Source organism: Populus trichocarpa, chromosome 15, assembly GCF_000002775.5.
Source record: "Populus trichocarpa isolate Nisqually-1 chromosome 15, P.trichocarpa_v4.1, whole genome shotgun sequence".
In the NCBI taxonomy this organism is placed as follows: Eukaryota; Viridiplantae; Streptophyta; class Magnoliopsida; order Malpighiales; family Salicaceae; genus Populus; species Populus trichocarpa.
In genome coordinates, this window is record NC_037299.2 from 15019569 (window position 1) to 15037248 (window position 17680).

At 34.0% G+C, this 17680-nt stretch overlaps 3 protein-coding genes across 8 annotated transcripts; 2 read left to right on the plus strand and 1 right to left on the minus strand.

Annotated features, from left to right (window-relative positions):
- Positions 1 to 1047: 1047 nt before the first annotated feature.
- LOC7474054 (signal peptide peptidase-like 1) lies at positions 1048 to 4917 on the plus strand. 5 transcript variants are annotated; one of them, XM_052447713.1, is made up of 5 exons: positions 1048 to 1380; positions 1503 to 1588; positions 2182 to 3127; positions 4134 to 4334; positions 4613 to 4917. In XM_052447713.1, exons 3-5 carry the CDS (start codon positions 2330 to 2332, stop codon positions 4727 to 4729), a joined length of 1116 nt encoding a protein of 371 aa, XP_052303673.1. In that variant the 5' UTR covers positions 1048 to 1380; positions 1503 to 1588; positions 2182 to 2329; the 3' UTR covers positions 4730 to 4917. The 5 variants fall into 5 exon arrangements, with proteins under 5 accessions (XP_052303673.1, XP_006374617.1, XP_024441690.1 ...); XM_006374555.3 differs by having other exon boundaries at positions 1368 to 1402; positions 1499 to 1588; XM_024585921.2 differs by lacking the exon at positions 1048 to 1380 and having other exon boundaries at positions 1416 to 1588; positions 2200 to 3127.
- Positions 4918 to 8973: 4056 nt separating this feature from the next.
- LOC7454517 (uncharacterized) lies at positions 8974 to 14461 on the plus strand. Of its 2 annotated transcripts, none has more exons than XM_024586668.2 (10): positions 8974 to 9404; positions 10043 to 10129; positions 10472 to 11448; positions 11607 to 11695; positions 11822 to 11925; positions 12018 to 12117; positions 12542 to 12617; positions 12725 to 12839; positions 12941 to 13472; positions 13668 to 14461. In XM_024586668.2, the coding sequence occupies exons 1-10, from the start codon at positions 9113 to 9115 to the stop codon at positions 14227 to 14229; spliced, it is 2934 nt and encodes a 977-aa protein (XP_024442436.1). In that variant the 5' UTR covers positions 8974 to 9112; the 3' UTR covers positions 14230 to 14461. The 2 variants fall into 2 exon arrangements, with proteins under 2 accessions (XP_024442436.1, XP_024442437.1); XM_024586669.2 differs by having other exon boundaries at positions 9256 to 9404; positions 10032 to 10129.
- Positions 14462 to 15250: 789 nt separating this feature from the next.
- Positions 15251 to 16642, minus strand: LOC7454518 (60S ribosomal protein L36-2). Its single transcript, XM_002322443.4, has 4 exons — positions 16513 to 16642; positions 15993 to 16096; positions 15582 to 15781; positions 15251 to 15451 (listed from the first exon to the last, which is right to left on the minus strand). Exons 2-4 carry the CDS (start codon positions 16092 to 16094, stop codon positions 15421 to 15423), a joined length of 333 nt encoding a protein of 110 aa, XP_002322479.1. The 5' UTR covers positions 16095 to 16096; positions 16513 to 16642; the 3' UTR covers positions 15251 to 15420.
- Positions 16643 to 17680: the final 1038 nt, after the last annotated feature.

Here is a 17680-nt window from a genome sequence, read left to right on the forward strand (position 1 = left end):
TTATTCAACTATTTGATCCAAAACAAAAAACTATAACTATAACTCGGTCCCTGATGTTTAAGAAATCAATTAACTGGTCTTTTTATAAATTATATATTTAACCGTTATGTTTATGGTTTGGTCCTTTCATCAATTTTATGTTATTTTCAGTCTTTTTAGTTAGTTTTTCTACTTGTGAGAAATAGAGAAAGCAAAACGAAGGAAATACGATGGAGAGATTTGAATAGGAAAGAAGATATTTTCGGAGAGATTATTTAAAATATATATATATATTAGGGGTTAATTAACTTGGTTCAATCAGCTATAGGGACTATTTATACGAAATTTGGCAAATTGGCATACCAAGTTAAAGGGGGAGGCACTTGCGCGTAGGCAAGGAAACAAGGTTGTGGCTGGGCTGGGGTGGCGTTGAAAACCTTCCTACTACAATATTTATGAAATTCAAATAATATTCATTAAAGACATATTAATATATATGGAGTAAACACATTAACCATACGCATTAATAATGCAGATGTTAGTTTCTTAAAAAAGGAAGACCAAAGTTGTGGCTGGGCAGCAGTGTGATCATAATATTCTAATGAATAAACCTTTGGCATCATCTAGCTCGTTAATGGTAACCAACCTTTTGCATGCATAGATGCTTGCTAATCAAAGAGAGGATTTGAATCCTTAATTAACAGTATTTATTTAACACCTGTTTTGATGTTTATTTATCATTTATTAGTTATTACCATTATTAAGAGTTGGGAGGTAGGTGCAATATCTAAAACAAATTAACCTTAATTAAACAGATGCAACTCTGGTCACTTTGTTCCCACTCCCCCGGCCCATTATTAATCTTAATAAGTAGCCAACTCATTCACGGTTGTTAGATCTGAATCTTAAACAAGCTCTTCACCTAAGTCTCTTTAATTCAACCCCTCATGATTGCAACATCTTCAAAGTAGTTTTGATTCAACTTTGTCGAGTTTGGCAGTTAAACTCGGCAGGGAGTTGATATAGTTAAATGATAAATCAAATTAAAATTTAAGCGACATCCAGTTTGACTTTAATAAAATTCAAATTAATATTATTTTTAAGAAAATCAAGCATGGATTCACCCGTCCAGTCCGTCGCTCGCTGAGGCCATGAGCTGGGCTGGCTTTTATAAGGATGCTGAGGTTTCTGGGAATGTAGAACGACTTGTAGGGTAGGCTTATCGGAAGTGGGCTAGTGTTTGGGGCAGGCTTATCAATGGTGGTCTCATGGTCCACACGAGCATAAAATGGAGGTCTAAAGAGTTTATAAGTTGTCTTCAACTATAAACCTTGGAGTTTGGCCCGTAACATATCAAACAGAAACGGGTGAACCAGCCCAGGCAGACCACAGCACAGGCACGTAGCTAGCAATGAGAAAACTGGTTAGCCAGTAGCAACACACGCTTCCCTGTATACAAAAACGGGGGCTAGTTTGCAAATCATCGTAATTTTGTTTCTCTTTTGTTGTCCGTTTTCAGGCAGCTCCCAGAGCCAGACAGAAAATGGGCTGATGATAGACTGAGAGAGCGCGTGTGTGTGTGTTTTTCAGCCTCTTCAAAAAGTCCCAGGTCAGTCCTTCCTCTCAGACCCTGATTTCCCATTTTGAAATTTCTTTTCTTTTGGTTTCAGATCTTTAGTTGTAAATTTTTCTTACCTTTTTCATTTTATTTTCTTTCTTTCTTGTTCTCTGCTTGTAAGCTCTACATGTTAGTTAGTGGTTTTGAGTTAATAGCCTGTAGGTTGGTTACCGGGAATTTTTGTGTTTTGAATTTGTTCATTTTTTGAGATAATAAAGAAATTTTGAGTCTTTTTGTTTGGTTTCAGAAGGGTTTTTAGAAGAAAAAAAAATGAAAATTTGAACTTAAATTGGCAGCATAATTGTCACTGGTTCAGTAAAGTTGAGGCTGCTGTTGTCTTGGTTGTTTTGAGAAATGAAATGTGCTTGCTTGATTTTAATTTGGATGGGAATTGTTTCATGTTGGTTGACATTCTAAGCTAGGGAAGACAAAGAAAGTGGGAATTATTCATCACTTAGGTTGTTACGCGTGTTGTATTTAAGTTGTGTTCTATACTTCTGGCCGGGAATGGAAAATATTGAATTTGTTGATATATGCAACAGAAGCTTGAAGTGTTCTGTGTTCACTTATGTTTCTTTTTACAGGACCGCACTGTTTTGCAGGTTCCAAGAATATCTTTATTCAAGTGTTCATGGGACAAAGGATGCAACTTTGACTGCAAAATTGGTGGCCAGACTTTCTTGGTTTTTTATTAGTAAGAAAGACTGGTTTGAAATAGTTTGGTTCTCTGTCATGGAGACCTTGTGGAAACTTTTGTATTTGCTGGAACCTGCACCTGTTACCCTTATAGTGACAGCAGTAGCTGTAACATTTGGGTCTGCTTTTCGAGCTTTAAATTATGGCAAAGAAATGGAGAGAAACCGTGACTGGTCAGAAGCATCCATTACATTGGATAGGTCACAAGCACTAATGATCCCGATAATGAGTTCTTGCAGTTTGCTGATGATGTTTTACCTGTTTTCGTCTGTCTCACAGCTCCTTACTGCATTTACAGCCATTGCCTCTGTTTCATCCCTCTTCTTCTCCCTCTCTCCTTTTGCTGCCTATATAAAGTCACGTTATGGTTTGGCAGACCCGCATGTGTCTCGTTGCTGTTCAAAGTCATTTACACGAATCCAAGGGTTGTTGTTGGTGTCATGCTTTCTAACCGTTTCTGCTTGGCTTGTTTCTGGGCATTGGATACTGAACAATCTGTTGGGTATTTCAATTTGCATTGCATTTGTGAGTCATGTAAGGCTTCCGAACATCAAAATATGTGCAATTCTCCTTGCATGCTTGTTCGTATATGACATTTTCTGGGTATTCTTCTCGGAGAGAATTTTTGGTGCCAATGTCATGGTATCAGTGGCAACGCAACAAGCATCAAATCCTGTTCATACGGTGGCCAATAGTTTGAGTCTTCCAGGTTTGCAATTGATTACGAAGAAGCTTGAGTTGCCAGTGAAAATAGTCTTTCCCAGAAATTTGTTGGGTAGTACAGCTTCTGGAGGAAATGCTACAGATTTCATGATGCTTGGTCTTGGCGACATGGTATGTTAGCATTTTTTTTTTTTTTTTTGTTAGCGATCTTGCGTAGTATTTATCAAGTCTATAAGACATGCTGTCCCCCCATCCAAAATAGTGATGGTTTGACATCAAAGTTTCTGCTTAAAGTTTTCTCAAATGGACTTGGGTAATATTTTGGGGCAACACCAGGGGCATCTGTGTAGTGTTAGCCCCAACAACCTGTCCCCCTCCCCCATCTTTGTTAGGCTATTGTTTTTTAAAGATGATGAATAAGCTGTTCATTGAGCAGTCATGCTAAATATCAGGCGCATCTGTATAGTATTAACTTGAAACCTCTATTGAGGTGATCTCTGCTACTGCTACATAAGCTTTTATAAAAGATGGTGAGTGAGCAGTTCTATGTGCGATCATTCTAAATACCAGTTCTCTGTAAATTTCCTTGTTGCATCATGCTCTTGGATTTCTCCGTCGTTGATCTATAGCTTCTAATCCCTTTATTGGATTCACATAGAGTCTTTAGTCCAGTCATGATAGGTAGACTTTTTGCAGTCTGAGGTCAGATTGTATCCATGGGAGCCCATGGTTCCATATCTTCTTACCATGCATGTAGATATAGAATGATGAAGATACAAGATCCTTAGGACCTATTGGTTAAAAATCTTCGTAATCACTTCACCCCTGGCTATACTTTGTTTCTTCTACCTTTCTGATTCAGAGGCCTACCAAGAACTGATTTTAATGTTACTCTTGTTCCAAGCTATTCTTTCTGGTAGTAAAAGCTAAGCTGTTATGAATAATGATTTTACTGCCCGCATGCTTGGAACATGAAGTTATCCTATGATACACAAGATGATATGCTTTCTTTGCAACTTAATTTTGGTAAAGATATTTGTTAAATTTATTTGCATGCATGCTTGCGCACCAAAATTTTACTGGATGTTTTTGTACATGGATGATTTTGGCACCTTGTGCTGTTCCAGGGAAAATATTGAAAGATGTCACATTTATTTCGATAATGTTGTTCTTGCAGGCTATACCTGCCATGCTTCTAGCATTAGTCCTTTGTTTTGACTACCGAAAGAGCAGAGATCCCATGAATCTCTTAGATTTACATTCTTCCAAGGGACATAGATACATATGGTATGCACTTCCTGGATATGCCATAGGATTAGTAACTGCTTTAGCTGCTGGTGTTCTGACTCACTCACCGCAACCCGCTCTTCTCTATCTGGTACTTCTATTGGCAATGTATTTATTTGTTGAATACTATAGTTGGAATATACATGCCTTTTGCATGCCGGATTGTGTTGCTTTTTTTTTTATGTCACAAGAGATTAAATACCGTGCAAAGAACTTCCTAATCTTCTGTACTTGCAACATTCCATTAGTTTCCTTTTTTGCTTGCCCCATTTCGATATGTATTTTTGACGTGCCAGGTTTCGATATATTTCTTGTGGTTTAAAAACATTTGTATTTATCTGAGTTTTCCTTGCTTAATGGTGAATGTAGGTGCCTTCTACACTCGGACCTGTTATCGTTGTCTCCTGGATTAGGAAGGAACTGCCTGAGTTGTGGGAAGGAAGCATGTCTAATGGCAATGACAAAGCACGTCAAATAGAAGTTTGAGCCGAGCTTTGTGGGCTTGACACCACAGAGTTTGCAGGGCCAGTTGGAAGTTGTAAATTATCCTGGAAGTTGAATCCATTGGAAACTTAAACAAGATAATCAGCAATTTGATGTTTATTTAGTTGTATTTGACTTTTCGGCCAGCCGATTCAGTTGTTAGATATGAAAGAAGGAAGGGAATTTATCTTTTTGATGTCTCACAAGCAATAGAAAAAAAGAAAATGTTATTATTTTCATGTGATATAGTTAATTAATGAAAATAATATAAAAAATGATAAAAACAAAATATTAAATCAAAGGTGGCCAGATTCTTTTCCACCGAGCAACTCTTATCCTGGATGAGTTCTTATGCTTTTGATGGAGTGGGTTTTTCTTGTTGGACAATAAGAGAAACTTTCAAGTAATTATACCTTTTACATGATCAAGATGAGTTTAACAAATCTCTAAGATTTAAGTCTAAATTATTAAAAAATGAAGCATGTTTTTCAACTACAAAATAATATTTAAGTGGATGAAACAGGGGAAAAGGATTATATTCGCATGCCATTTTGACACTTTCAGTCATCATGAAAAAGAAAAGAAAAGAAAGAAAAAAAAACATATACTTATAATTGTCAAGACTTCATAAAAGAAATTCAGTACCCCCAACACTACCAAAACATTTCTTAAATCAATGTCAATAATGGAATCTAAAAAGAAAATAAGTGAAAAACCAACGTAAACCCGTAACCCGAGCTATTTGATTAGAATAATCAAATCTAGAACACCCTCAAGCATAGATTTCAATAAATTAAATGTAAAGTGTTGAAATTAAAAAAAAATCAATCACAAAAAATAATTCGAAAGAAAAAATAGCAATTAAAGGAATGGAGATCAAATTTATAAAAACAAAAAAACAAATTGGAGGATGGGTAATTTTTTATTAAAGGGATAAATTGAAAAGAAAAATTAATTCCACCAAAAAATTAAAAAAGAAACCACCAAGAGAATGGAGACCAAATCTAAAAATATTAACAAATTTAAAATTTTGATTAAATGATGAAATTGAAAAAAAATTAAAAGTTCATAAAAGAGGCAAGAAAAGAATGAAGAAAAAAAGAATCGGGATCAAATTTAAAAAATAAAAAATATAGATTAAGGGATGAAATTGAAAAAAAATAAAAAAACTTCCAAAATAACCAAGGACACAAATTAGAAATTCAAAAGAATGAGGACTTATACTCAAATATTCCTAACCAAAGGGACTAGCATGAAATTTTAAATGCCATGCACAAAATTCGAGGAATGAAAGAGAAAAGAGGGGGGAGTAGCTCCGGTGACAACTCATTCATCACAACTCAACACATGTGTGCCTATGGAGAAAGAGGACACCACGAACAATTGACTAACACGACGGAAAAAAAATTTGACCATCGGATAACACTTCAAGCATTGTTGAAACCTCGCATAACCTTCCATGCGCCTCCGCGTGCAACGCATGCATCTGACGAGTTTGAATTTTTAATATTTTTAAATTATTGTAAAGATCAATTTACCCCTCTACCCATTCAATTATAACAAAAACCCTTAGCTAAATATACAAAAATATCCCTATAAAAAACTAAATTAATTATGGAACCAAGGGTAATAGTAAATCTAATGTGCTTTGAATTTAAATATTTTTAAATTATTGTAAAGACCAATTTACCTCTCTATCCATTTTATTATAACAAAAACCCCGTATAAAAATTTGACCATCGAATAACACTTCAAGCATTGTTGAAACTCCGCATAACATTCTATGCGCCTCCGCGTGCAACGCATGCATCTGACGAGTTTGGATTTTTAATATTTTTAAATTATTGTAAATATCAATTTACCGCTCTACCCTTTCAATTATAACAAAAAACCTTAGCTAAAAATACAAAAATATCCCTATAAAAAAATAAATTAATTATGGAACCAAGGGTGATAGTAAATCTAATGTGCTTTGAATTTTAAATATTTTTAAATTATTGTAAAGACCAATTACCCCTCTATCCATTTTGTTTTTGGTCATTTTTATTTTACAGTTTCATCCTCATCGAGTTTCTTTTTCATATCAAATTTGATCATCGTTCTTTTTATTGTTATTTTTTTTATTTTAGCAAGTTTTTCCAATTAATATCTTTTCACGATTTCATCTATCAACATTAAATTATATGAGAATTAAGCTTCTTGGTTGAATCATGTCCAAGATTTCACGATTGTGAGTTTCATGGATTAAACCAGTTTTAGGAGGTTTGTGCTAGCTTTGCTTGATTTTTTATTTCCCCTGGTTTAAGCTTTTTTTTTAAAAAAAAAATCACCATTTAACATTTATTCAATTGGAGTTTGGGTTCCTTTTTTTTTTTTTCATTTCTATAGAATCCATTGTTGGTCTTGAACATGACCCAGGTTATCTCGAATAATTTTATTTTTTTGTTTTTTGTTGGTTTCTTTCACTAACATTTTAAATTGATTTTTTTTTTCAGATTCCATCCATCGATATTTTGAAAAAAAAAATTAAAACAATTTATAAAATTAAAATTTGTTTTCAGTTTCACCTCCCTTTATTTTTTTAATTTTTCAATTTTAGTCCTCATTATTTTATTTTTCTATTTGTTTTATTTGAGGTAATTTTTTTTTCTTAAAATTTCATCCTCCTTAAGTTTTTTTCTGTCAAATTTGATTTTTTTTCTTATTATTATTTTTTTCTTTAGCAGATATTTTGAATTTATATATTTATTTTATTCTATCATTCAACATTAGATTAATTAGAAATTAAGCTTCTTAATTAAATCCAGATCCATGATTTCACAGGCTTTGTGTTTTTTAGATTAACTCAGGTGAGGAGGTCTTCTCGAGTTTGCTTGGTTTTATTTTTTCTTTCTTCAAGCTCTTGTTTTAAACACTTGGCTCTATTATTTTTATTTGTTTGTTTTTTGTGTGATTTTTTACTAGTTTTGAAAATAACTTGGGTTTTCTTATTTTTTGTTATTTAATGGATATACGTTGATTAATCAATATTAAATTGATTGGAATTGAATTTGTTAATTCAACTTGAGTATAAAATTTAATGAGTTGTGAGTTTAAGACCTTAGTCTAGGCCTAGAAGGTTTGCTTGTGTTTTTTTTTAAGCTGATTTTTTATTTATTTTATAATTCAACGTTTACAATGTTAGTGATCAGGCTCTAGTTTTTCTTTATATGTCTTCTAGGTGATGTTTTGTGAATTTAAAATTATCCGGGTTGTTCTAGGTCTTTTTATATGTTGTTTTTGGTTGGGTTTTTTTTTTGCAATTTTTTAAATTGATTTATTTTTTTATTTTATCTTTCAACATTGTATCGGTTGAGAATTATATTCTTTTTTTGTTTTGTCCTTCAAGATTGAGGTTTTTTGTTAGACTTTATGACTTTCTTTGAATTTCTTTCTATTTGTCTTTCACGATCTCAACACTCCGATCACGAGTTTCACAAGTTGACTTAATTTTTTGTTCGGTTGCTCTTTTTAAATTTAATATTTTTTGCGCTTCATCCTTCAATATTAAGTTGTTTTGAAATTGAGTTATATGATGTTTACTGGTTTGCTTTTTATTCGATTGTTTCATTCGCATGATCCAAATCGCAGAATTTGGTTTGCTTGGTTTTTTCCGATTATTTTTTTATCTAACTTCCTTTTTAATTTTATAATTTAATACTAGATTTGTTTGGAATTTTACCTAGAGTCTTTTTTTATTTGTTTATTTTAATCTCAATACCTAACTTATATATTTGACTTGCTCGGTTATGTTGATCTAAATTATTATTTTTTCTTTTATTCTTCCACATGTAATTGACTGAAAATTTCATTTCATTTTTAAACCATTTTCTTTACAGGTTTTTTATTCTTTTTTCTTGCATGGATCTATGCCTCGAATTTCATATTTTAAAAGCTTTTTTAAAATCTATTGCATCGCCCGAGTTTTTTTTTTTTTTAAGTAATAAAAAAATATTATGATCCATGACACCGTAAAGACCCACAAGTCTAAAAGAATGTCCGGGAATATTTGTAATTTTTTTTTTAATTTTTAATTTTAATTTTATTTTAAATATTTTTATATTGTTTTTATATACTGATATTAAAAAAAAAATTAAAAATTTAAAAATTTATTTTAATATATTTCTAAATAAAAAAAAACAATTCCAAACAAGTATTTATTATAAAAATAAATTAAAAGAAAAGGAAACAGAAACACTCTTCACTGTCTTCGAAATAGATAGATAGATAAGAAAAAAAACAAGGCTTTCTTTTTGCCTCTCCTTCAAAATAAACAATCAAAACCTCTCCATTATCCCCAATCTCAATTTTTGACTACATAAATCTAAAATCAAACAAAAACCCACCATGGTATCATCCATGGCTGCCACCTGTTCTCCAACCTCTCTACAGCTTCGGTTAGCCATGAATTGCCATAACCGTCGAATATCGCCTCCAACACAAACACGGCCTTGGATGAGGAACAAGGAGGTAGGTAGTGGTAGCTTTCGCTTCCTCTTCCTGCCTCAAAATGAACGGCGTTTTGATGGAGGTTCGTGGATTGGGTCGAGTTCTGCTGCGGATAATTTTGCTGGATGGTCTGATTCGGATCATGATAGTGATCAGTCTATTGAGAATCAGAGAAAGAAATGGCTTAAAGGTAATGAATTTAAAAGTTTTGATTTTTGGCTCTTTTTTTTTTAAAGTTAATTTTGAGAAATGGATTATGTGTTTTAATTTTGTTAGCTTGTAATGCAAAATGTAGCTCTCTCAAGTGGGTTAAAGTTAGCCTACTTGGCAAAATTTGTGTTCTTCTGATTTTTTACCTTTCTTATTGAGAATCTGTAATTGTCCATGTTTAATTGCGATTGAGAAAAGTTGGCATAAAGGGAGGCTAAATGTTTAGTTTTTGGTGTTGTTTTTGTGGTAGTTCTGGGAAATGAATCATGGATATGCCTTTTTTTTTAAGATTAAAATGTGAAATTTATTAACTCTTTCAAGGGGGTTGGTTTTGGTGTATTAGGCAAAGTTTGTATTGGGGTTTTATTTTAATTTGTTGGTCTTAGGATCTGTGCTTGCTGCTTTTTAACTATAATCATATTAGTGAATGATACTGAGTAAATCTGAACAAAGCTATTATCTTTGTTGCTGTTGATTCGGTTGATACTTTCTTTGCATATGAACTCTTTTGTTGGATGATTATTACTGCATTTCCGTGTGAAAGTGAGAATGGTTATAAAGGTTTCATTTATGTGTTTTTAATGGACTGATAACACTTTGGAAGTAGTTTGCTTTCAGGGATTGTGGGAGCTGGAGTAGCCGGGGTCATTCTATTTGCAGGGCTTACCTTTGCAGCATTGTCTTTAAGCAAGTGGAGCATTTCCAGTAAGTTGCTGCTTCTATTCTTAGAAGAATTAATTGGCCAGTACTGATATAAAAATATCAAAACTATAGACCATATGATGTTGTTTTTTCTGCTCAACAAAAAATAAAATAAAATAAAATAAAATAAGATAAAAATAATAACAGTAAATAATGAAATGAAATGAAGAACAGATGCTCAATTGTATGCTAACATAGTCTTCTGGGTACTGTTTCCTAAGCTTCTGGTTTGAATGTCCTGTGTATAACAAACAGATAGGGTTTGCTAAAATGTATGGATCTTTTGAATTTCTCTTCTCCTTGGTGTTCAACTGTACCAATGCTTAATTATAATGCTCAATACAGGGCCAAAACAACATATGGAACCATTCACAACTCAGCAGGAAGTTTCATTGGCCTCTGACAAGGAGGATGATAAAGTTGAGGAGAGTAAAAGTGAGGACAGAAATGATAGTGATCTGGAAAGCAAGACAGATATACAAACAGATCTTTCATCATTTCCAGAACTTAATGAAGCACCCAATGAAAATGTACTTGGTGACAGCACTGAGACCTCGACTGTAGACAATGTTGATTATGCTACTAGGGTCAGTGGTACCGGTAATAATGATTCTTTTCAAGAAGATTTACAATATGAATCAAGTTTTGATGACAAGTCTGTTGCTCCTGAAATGACTCCCAGCTCAGAGAATTTGCCCAGTTCTGAAATTAATGCAAGTTCCCCTGTATCAACTTTTGAAGTAGATAAAAATCCTGTTAATGTCGAACCTAGCAATGTGCCAGATATAACAAATCTTAACACGGACCTCCAGAGTGAATTGCCTGTCTCGAAGATAAATGAGAATTCTGATCCTTCATCAGATTCTTTTACTTCCACTGTTCTTGAACCCAAAGAGCCTATGGGTGTGAATATTTCAGACAGTTCACCCATGGATACAAGTTCAGAACCTCAAATTGTTCCTGAAGATGATACGGAAGCTGTAGCCTCGCTTTTAACCAAAGAAAATCTTGATCTGAGCAATACAACACAGAACTCAGCTGAGAGAAATAGTTCTTCCCTGGAAGTGAATTACTTAGATGAAAGTGATTTCTCAGGAACAGTGTCTGATTTTGCAAACCAGGCCATAATTGCTAATAATGAGATGAAGGAAAGCGAACCATTTTTTGAACTGCCAACTCCTGAAATTTCTTTCTCCTCTGCTGGTATACCTGCTCCATCTGCAGTTTCTGCAGCCTTGCAGGTGCTTCCTGGAAAGGTTCTAGTTCCAGCAGTTGTTGATCAGCTTCAGGGACAGACATTTGCTGCATTGCAAGTTTTGAAGGTACTTCTTTGCTAATGTCTTTGCTTATCAATATTTTAGAGTGATGGTGGGGCGACCAGTGTGTATAAACTGTATAGAAAAATGTGGACTACCAATTTAAAATTTTTCTTGTTCTTGTTCTTTTTTTTATTTTTTATTTTTTTATAAATTTATTCCAGGTTATTGAGGCTGATGTTCAACCTAGTGATCTATGTACACGCCGTGAATATGCTCGCTGGTTAGTTGCTGCTAGCAGTGTTCTTTCAAGGTATGCATCTTTCTTAATAGGATGACTTGTCTAGCATTGAGCTTGAGGATTACATCCAACTAGCAATGCAAAATTTTCATCAGAAGCTTAAAATATGTGTTTTGACTGCCTTCTGATTGCTTGAAGGAGCACGGTGTCAAAAGTATATCCTGCAATGTACATAGAGAATGTTACTGAACTCGCGTTTGATGATATCACACCTGATGACCCTGATTTTTCATCCATTCAAGGTTCGAATTGCAGCTAAGATCTTCAATTATAATTTTAGTGGCAAAGCTTTGTTTCACAGCATTATATTTGTTAACCGAGTTGTATCTTTTAGGCTTAGCTGAAGCAGGATTTATCTCAAGCAAGCTTTCGAATCATGATTTGCTTTCTTCTTCAGTTGAAAACCAAGGTCCATTTTACTTTGCTGCTGAAAGGTGATAGCAGTTTTACCCTGCAATATTAAATGTGCTGATTTTGATACCCTGTTTAATCCTTGATGAATTTATAGTCCCGTGTTATCTCACAATTAGGCTGGTCTTTGTCCTTTCTAGAATTCAGAGCCACTATGTTAACTTCCAATTGTTCTCTAATTATTATTTATAGTATTTATGCATCATATATGACGATGCTACCTAGCCTTGGCATTATGGTGTCATGCAAGAGACTGCGGTGCAAAATTTCTCCTCTGGCTAAACTCAACATCATCATGCATTAAGTGTTGTATCATTTGGAATCTACCATGAAAGAATCTTCCAGGATTTTTCTGTCTTTTGTTTCAAATATGTGCAGCAATATTATTCTTTACAATTTTATGATTCATCTCTTTGTTATTGTCCTCATCAAGTTTTGCCACTGCAGCCCTTTATCACGCCAGGACCTTGTAAGTTGGAAGATGGCCCTAGATAAAAGACAACTTCCAGAAGCAGATAAAAAGGTCACAGCTTTTTCTTTCTTAATCCATCTCTTTTGCTACTGTGTTGCATTTAGTCAAAATGTTTTGAGTGAGTGTTGCATTTATCTTTCTTTTGCAATTGCTTACAGATGCTATACAAGCTTTCTGGGTTTAGAGATATTGACAAGATAAACCCAGATGCATGGCCTGCACTTGTGGCTGACTTGTCTGCAGGAGATCAAGGAATTATATCACTTGCATTCGGTGAGTCATGTTAACCTGCAGTCATATTTTCTTAATTTTGTGTTGAGTTGGATAATTGAGATGCCTAACCCACCAACCCCCTCCTATGTGTCTCCCTAAAGGTTGCACGAGATTGTTCCAGCCTGATAAACCTGTCACAAAGGCCCAAGCTGCTGTTGCTCTTGCAACTGGTGAGGCTTCTGACACAGTTAGTGAAGAGCTTGCACGCATTGAAGCAGAATCTGTGGCAGAAAATGCTGTTTCTGCCCACAATGCTTTAGTAGCTCAAGCTGAACAGGATATAAATGCAAGTTTTGAGAAGGAGCTTTCCATGGAGAGGGAAAAGATTAATGCTGTAGAGAAAATGGCTGAAGAGGCAAGGTGCGAATTAGAAAGGTTAAGAGCTGAGAGGGAGAAGGATGGTGTTGCCTTGATGAAGGAACGCATTGCTATTGAATCTGAAATGGAAGTTCTTTCAAAGTTAAGGCGTGAAGTGGAGGAGCAGTTGCAAAGCCTTTTGAGCAACAAGTTGGAGATATCATATGAAAAAGAAAGGATTAGCAAGCTTCAAAAGGAAGCTGAGAGTGAAAAGCAGGAGATCTCTAGATTACAGTATGACCTAGAGGTTGAGCGGAAAGCCTTATCTATGGCCAGGTAAGAAAATAATAATTGCCTTTGGCATGACCGGCCTTGAAATGGAGTTATCATGTTGTCCTTGACTTTAGTTCTATTGCCTGATTGTAAAAACATTACCATAACTAATTACGTCTTTCATTTTTTACATTATCATTCAGAGCTCGTGGCCTTAACTAATTGCAACCGTCTTTCATTTTTTATGTTATCATTCAGGGCTTGGGCTGAAGACGAGGCAAAAAGAGCAAGAGAGCAGGCAAAAGCCCTTGAAGAGGCTAGATATCGGTGGGAGAAGCATGGCATCAAGGTGGTTGTTGACAGCAGTCTTGATGAAGAGAGTTCTACTGGAGTTACATGGCTGACTGCTGGAAAACAAGTCTCTTCTGTTGAAGGAACTGTTAACAGGGCTGAGAACTTGGTGGACAAGCTCAAGCTAATGGCAGATAACGTTAAAGGGAAGTCTCGAGAAGTAATTGATAAAATCATACAGAAGGTACAGGTCTTAATCTCAATTCTGAGAGAGTGGGTTGCCAAGGCATATGCACAGACCAAAGAACTTAAAGAAGCCACCATCTCAAAGACACGGGGATCAATACAAGAGTTGCAGCAGAACACAACTGAATTTAGTTTTGCCATCAAGGAGAAGGCAAGAGGATCAATGCAAGAGTTGCGGCAACATACTGCAGATTTTAGTTTGGCTGTCAAGGAAAGCACAAAGCGGGTGGCAGAAGATTGCAGGGAGGGAGTGGAGAAACTCACACAGAAGTTCAAATCGTGAATACTGCGCTGACCTCCAGTTTCTTCTCACTGTACCAGTAATAAATTTTGCAGGCGACTATTACCGAGAAATTAGAGATGTAATATTCGTTTATCAACTTTCATAATCTTCACCCTCTTTTGGAAATGTTAGTTGGTTGTTGCCACAAATTACCATCTCAAATAAAATGTAGCTCTGTATTTTAATTACTGTGAAATGGAAATGATATCCGCGCTCGTGAGATTTGTGAGTATATGGATCCTTTAAATGAGAATTGCATGGGCATCAACCTGCTCATTTCCTTCGTGCTACGATTCCTTACCTGTTCAAGTTCAACCATGAAGATTCCACTTCTACAAATAAATTCCACTATGATTTACGCTATAATTATTTGATTCCATATTCTCGTGCTCTGAAATGCAAGATTAGTTGCTTATGCGCATGTATCTCTCGACAATTTGCACCGCGGCCAACGTGTCTGCCAAGCTTATAGAACAGGGTCGCGGATGCATCTATTGGAGAGTGTAATAGAGTTGAGCGGTAGAGTTTAAGTTTCAAAATGATTTTTGATGAGAATTATATTAAAATAATATATATTTTTATTTTTTAAAATTTATTTGTGATATTAATACATTAAAACACAATACAAAAACACAAAAAAAATTAATTTTTTTTTTATATAAAAAAAAGACATTTTCAAATATTTGGTAGTGTTCTAGCCAAGCTGCCAAACACCCCCGATAAAAGAAAAGCACGAGACCACGTGAAAGGGTGCATTCATGCCTCTAAAAAGTCCCAACATAAGCATTTGTCAGGAAGGCAAAAGCCGATCTGCACTAGCAGAATCCATATATAGGCAAAGACTCGAAAGCATTAGCTACTAATGTGAGCATTAACCTTTTTCTTAGAAGTGATGAGCAATGAACCACAAACCAAATCAATGATGCATTGCATGCTTTTGTAATCTTATCTCTCATAGTCCAAATAATGTATGTTCCAAAAAGGAACCAAGTTAATTTCCAAAATCACCCATGCAAATAGCTGCAGTTAATTTGAACATATGCTGATCATAAAGGAGGCACACAACATTTAGTTCTGGATAAAAAAACAACAGAAGTTGCTGAAAATTAAAATAAACAAGTTACTGAGCATTGCCACTAAACAAATCCGTTCCTCTAACTAGCATCTAATAGCAAGAGACTTCAAATCAAATCACTTCTTCTTCTCACCACCCCCAGCAGACCTGCAAGAAACATTACCACAGAAGGCGATAAGAAATCATTACATAGCATAAAAGCACGGTTTTTTTTGCAAATCTATCAAGCACATCAGGTAAAACAAGGAAAGGAAAACAGGATATCCTAGAAATATACCTCATCTTGCGGAGAACATTGGACATCTCCTCACGCTTCTTCTTAGCTCTTTTGTGTGTCCCAAGCTTTCTTTTAGCCACCTTCAAAGCACGTTTGTCCTTGCCAACCTTGAGAAGCTCAGTGATCCTCTTCTCATATGGTGCAAAGCCAGCAACTTCCCTGATCAAACTCCTGACAAAGAGAACCCTTTTGCTAGATTTCTGCACTCAACTCATAAATGGGAAAGAGACCACATCATATCCATAATTTATTATACAAAAAAAAACAATAGTCTCATTGAACAAATTGTTAATCTAAAGTGGCCTAAAATGTCCAAAGATAAATCTAAGGAAGAATAGCAATGTAGTCCCTAAAGCGAAAAGAAGTTCAGAGTTAGTAACCATGAAACTTGCTTGATAAGAAGTTACATACCCCTTTGCGATCAGAAGGACGTGGAGCTAAATCCTTCTTAGTAACTACGTGCCCCTTGTTCAAACCCACAAAGAGACCGGTATTTGGCTGTTTTGGAGCCATTGCTGAAACAGAAAAGATTGATTATTTCAGCACACAATCAAACTAACATCCCAAAGTTAAATGAATCAGGTTCAAACCATCCAAAATCCAAGTACTGAATCACACTACAGTTTAGCTCAGTTTACTCTAACTACATTCTAACCTATCCAGCACAAAACAAAGAATACCAAAGCCTCAATACCACAAATCATAAGAATGCATAAATGGGAAAACCAAGGTCAAGTATATTTACAATCGAATCAGCAAACTAATAAATAATAAAGAAAAAGGCATATTAGCTTCATGTAAAAAAAAGCACGGGAAATCACAGCACAGACGGATTAAGCGATCTAAATTTTCCATTTTTTTTATTTCCTGACAACCTAAAACAGGAGAAAGAAAAGAAATTTACAACCCTAGTTTGGATTTGTGATAGTACCTGTCAGATTAGTAGCAGCGGCAAGTATGAGAAGCAGCAGAAAAATTAGGGTTTTATATACAAGTATAGTTTATAGAGAGAGCTGAGGGGTAATTTAGTATTTCAATTTATTAGTAAAAGGGCTTTCGTTTCCTTTATAAACGGGCTCATCTGAAGCAAAATTCTTAACCCAACCCATTTAGAAGCTAACAGTAACCCCCGATTTTTTTTTTTTTTTTAAATTGTGAATATTTTGAATAAAAAAACTTAAATTGAGAATTTTTGAAAGCGTAGGAAGCTTGGGCTATAGTTTTGTTTTTTTTTTATTATTATTATTATTAATGTGAATGTTCGAACCAGCTTGTGTTTATCTCGACTAATTTCACGGGCCCTAAAATTAACAATTATATAAGCCTCCAATAATCCTAAGATTTATGGAATTTGAACCAATAATTTCTATAAAATAAATTCAAAACCTAATAAGTTTAGCTCCTTTAAGTTAAATTTTAAAATTAAGGTTAGTTCTTTAATCCTTTTTGACCATCCAAATTCTTTTATTTTTCTAATGGTTAAACTTTGTACATACACATCCCTTTACATTACCATTTTATTTAAAAATATAATTGAAATTAATTTTTTCAAGTATTTTTTTAAATAAAATAATATATTTTTTATATTTTCTTAACAACAACAATAAAAGAATATTAAAAAGATATTAATTTAATTTTTTTTAAATATAATCCAACCTCACTCCTAGGCCCTGTTTGTTTGCTGGAAAGTAGTTTCTTTTTTTAAAGTGAATTATTTTTCGATGTTTAGTAGTGTAATGAAAAATAAGTTGGAAAACACTTTCCAGTGTTTGGTTGTGTCATGGAAACTGAGCTGAAAAATAACTTGTTAATATTTTTTTTTCAAGTTTATTAAAATAATGAGGAATAAATCTTACAAATTAAAAAGTTGAATGAGAATGAAATTGAAAAAAAAAATTATAAATGATCTCAAATAAAATAAATAATAATCAAAATAATAGAGATTAAATTTAAAAAATAAAAAAATTGAAAGATGAAGAAATTAAAATAATAATAATTAATATTTCATAAATTATTTCAAATAAAATAAGTAACAATCAAAAGAATGAGGATCAAATTTGATAGATAAAAAATTTCAATTAAAAAATGACAAGGAAAAA

Excerpts from the sequence above, each read along its gene's own strand:
- LOC7474054 (XM_052447713.1), top strand. The coding sequence starts at position 2,330 with ATGGAGACCTTGTGGAAACTTTTGTATTTGCTGGAACCTGCACCTGTT. Across the intron at positions 3,128-4,133 it reads TGCTTGGTCTTGGCGACATG|GCTATACCTGCCATGCTTCT; the intron begins GTATGTTAGCAT and ends TTGTTCTTGCAG. Across the intron at positions 4,335-4,612 it reads AACCCGCTCTTCTCTATCTG|GTGCCTTCTACACTCGGACC; the intron begins GTACTTCTATTG and ends TGGTGAATGTAG.
- LOC7454517 (XM_024586668.2), top strand. The coding sequence starts at position 9,113 with ATGGTATCATCCATGGCTGCCACCTGTTCTCCAACCTCTCTACAGCTT. Across the intron at positions 11,696-11,821 it reads GCTAGCAGTGTTCTTTCAAG|GAGCACGGTGTCAAAAGTAT; the intron begins GTATGCATCTTT and ends GATTGCTTGAAG. Across the intron at positions 12,840-12,940 it reads AATTATATCACTTGCATTCG|GTTGCACGAGATTGTTCCAG; the intron begins GTGAGTCATGTT and ends GTCTCCCTAAAG.
- LOC7454518 (XM_002322443.4), bottom strand. The coding sequence starts at position 16,094 with ATGGCTCCAAAACAGCCAAATACCGGTCTCTTTGTGGGTTTGAACAAG. Across the intron at positions 15,782-15,992 it reads GTCCTTCTGATCGCAAAGGG|AAATCTAGCAAAAGGGTTCT; the intron begins GTATGTAACTTC and ends AGTTGAGTGCAG. Across the intron at positions 15,452-15,581 it reads AATGTTCTCCGCAAGATGAG|GTCTGCTGGGGGTGGTGAGA; the intron begins GTATATTTCTAG and ends TGTTTCTTGCAG.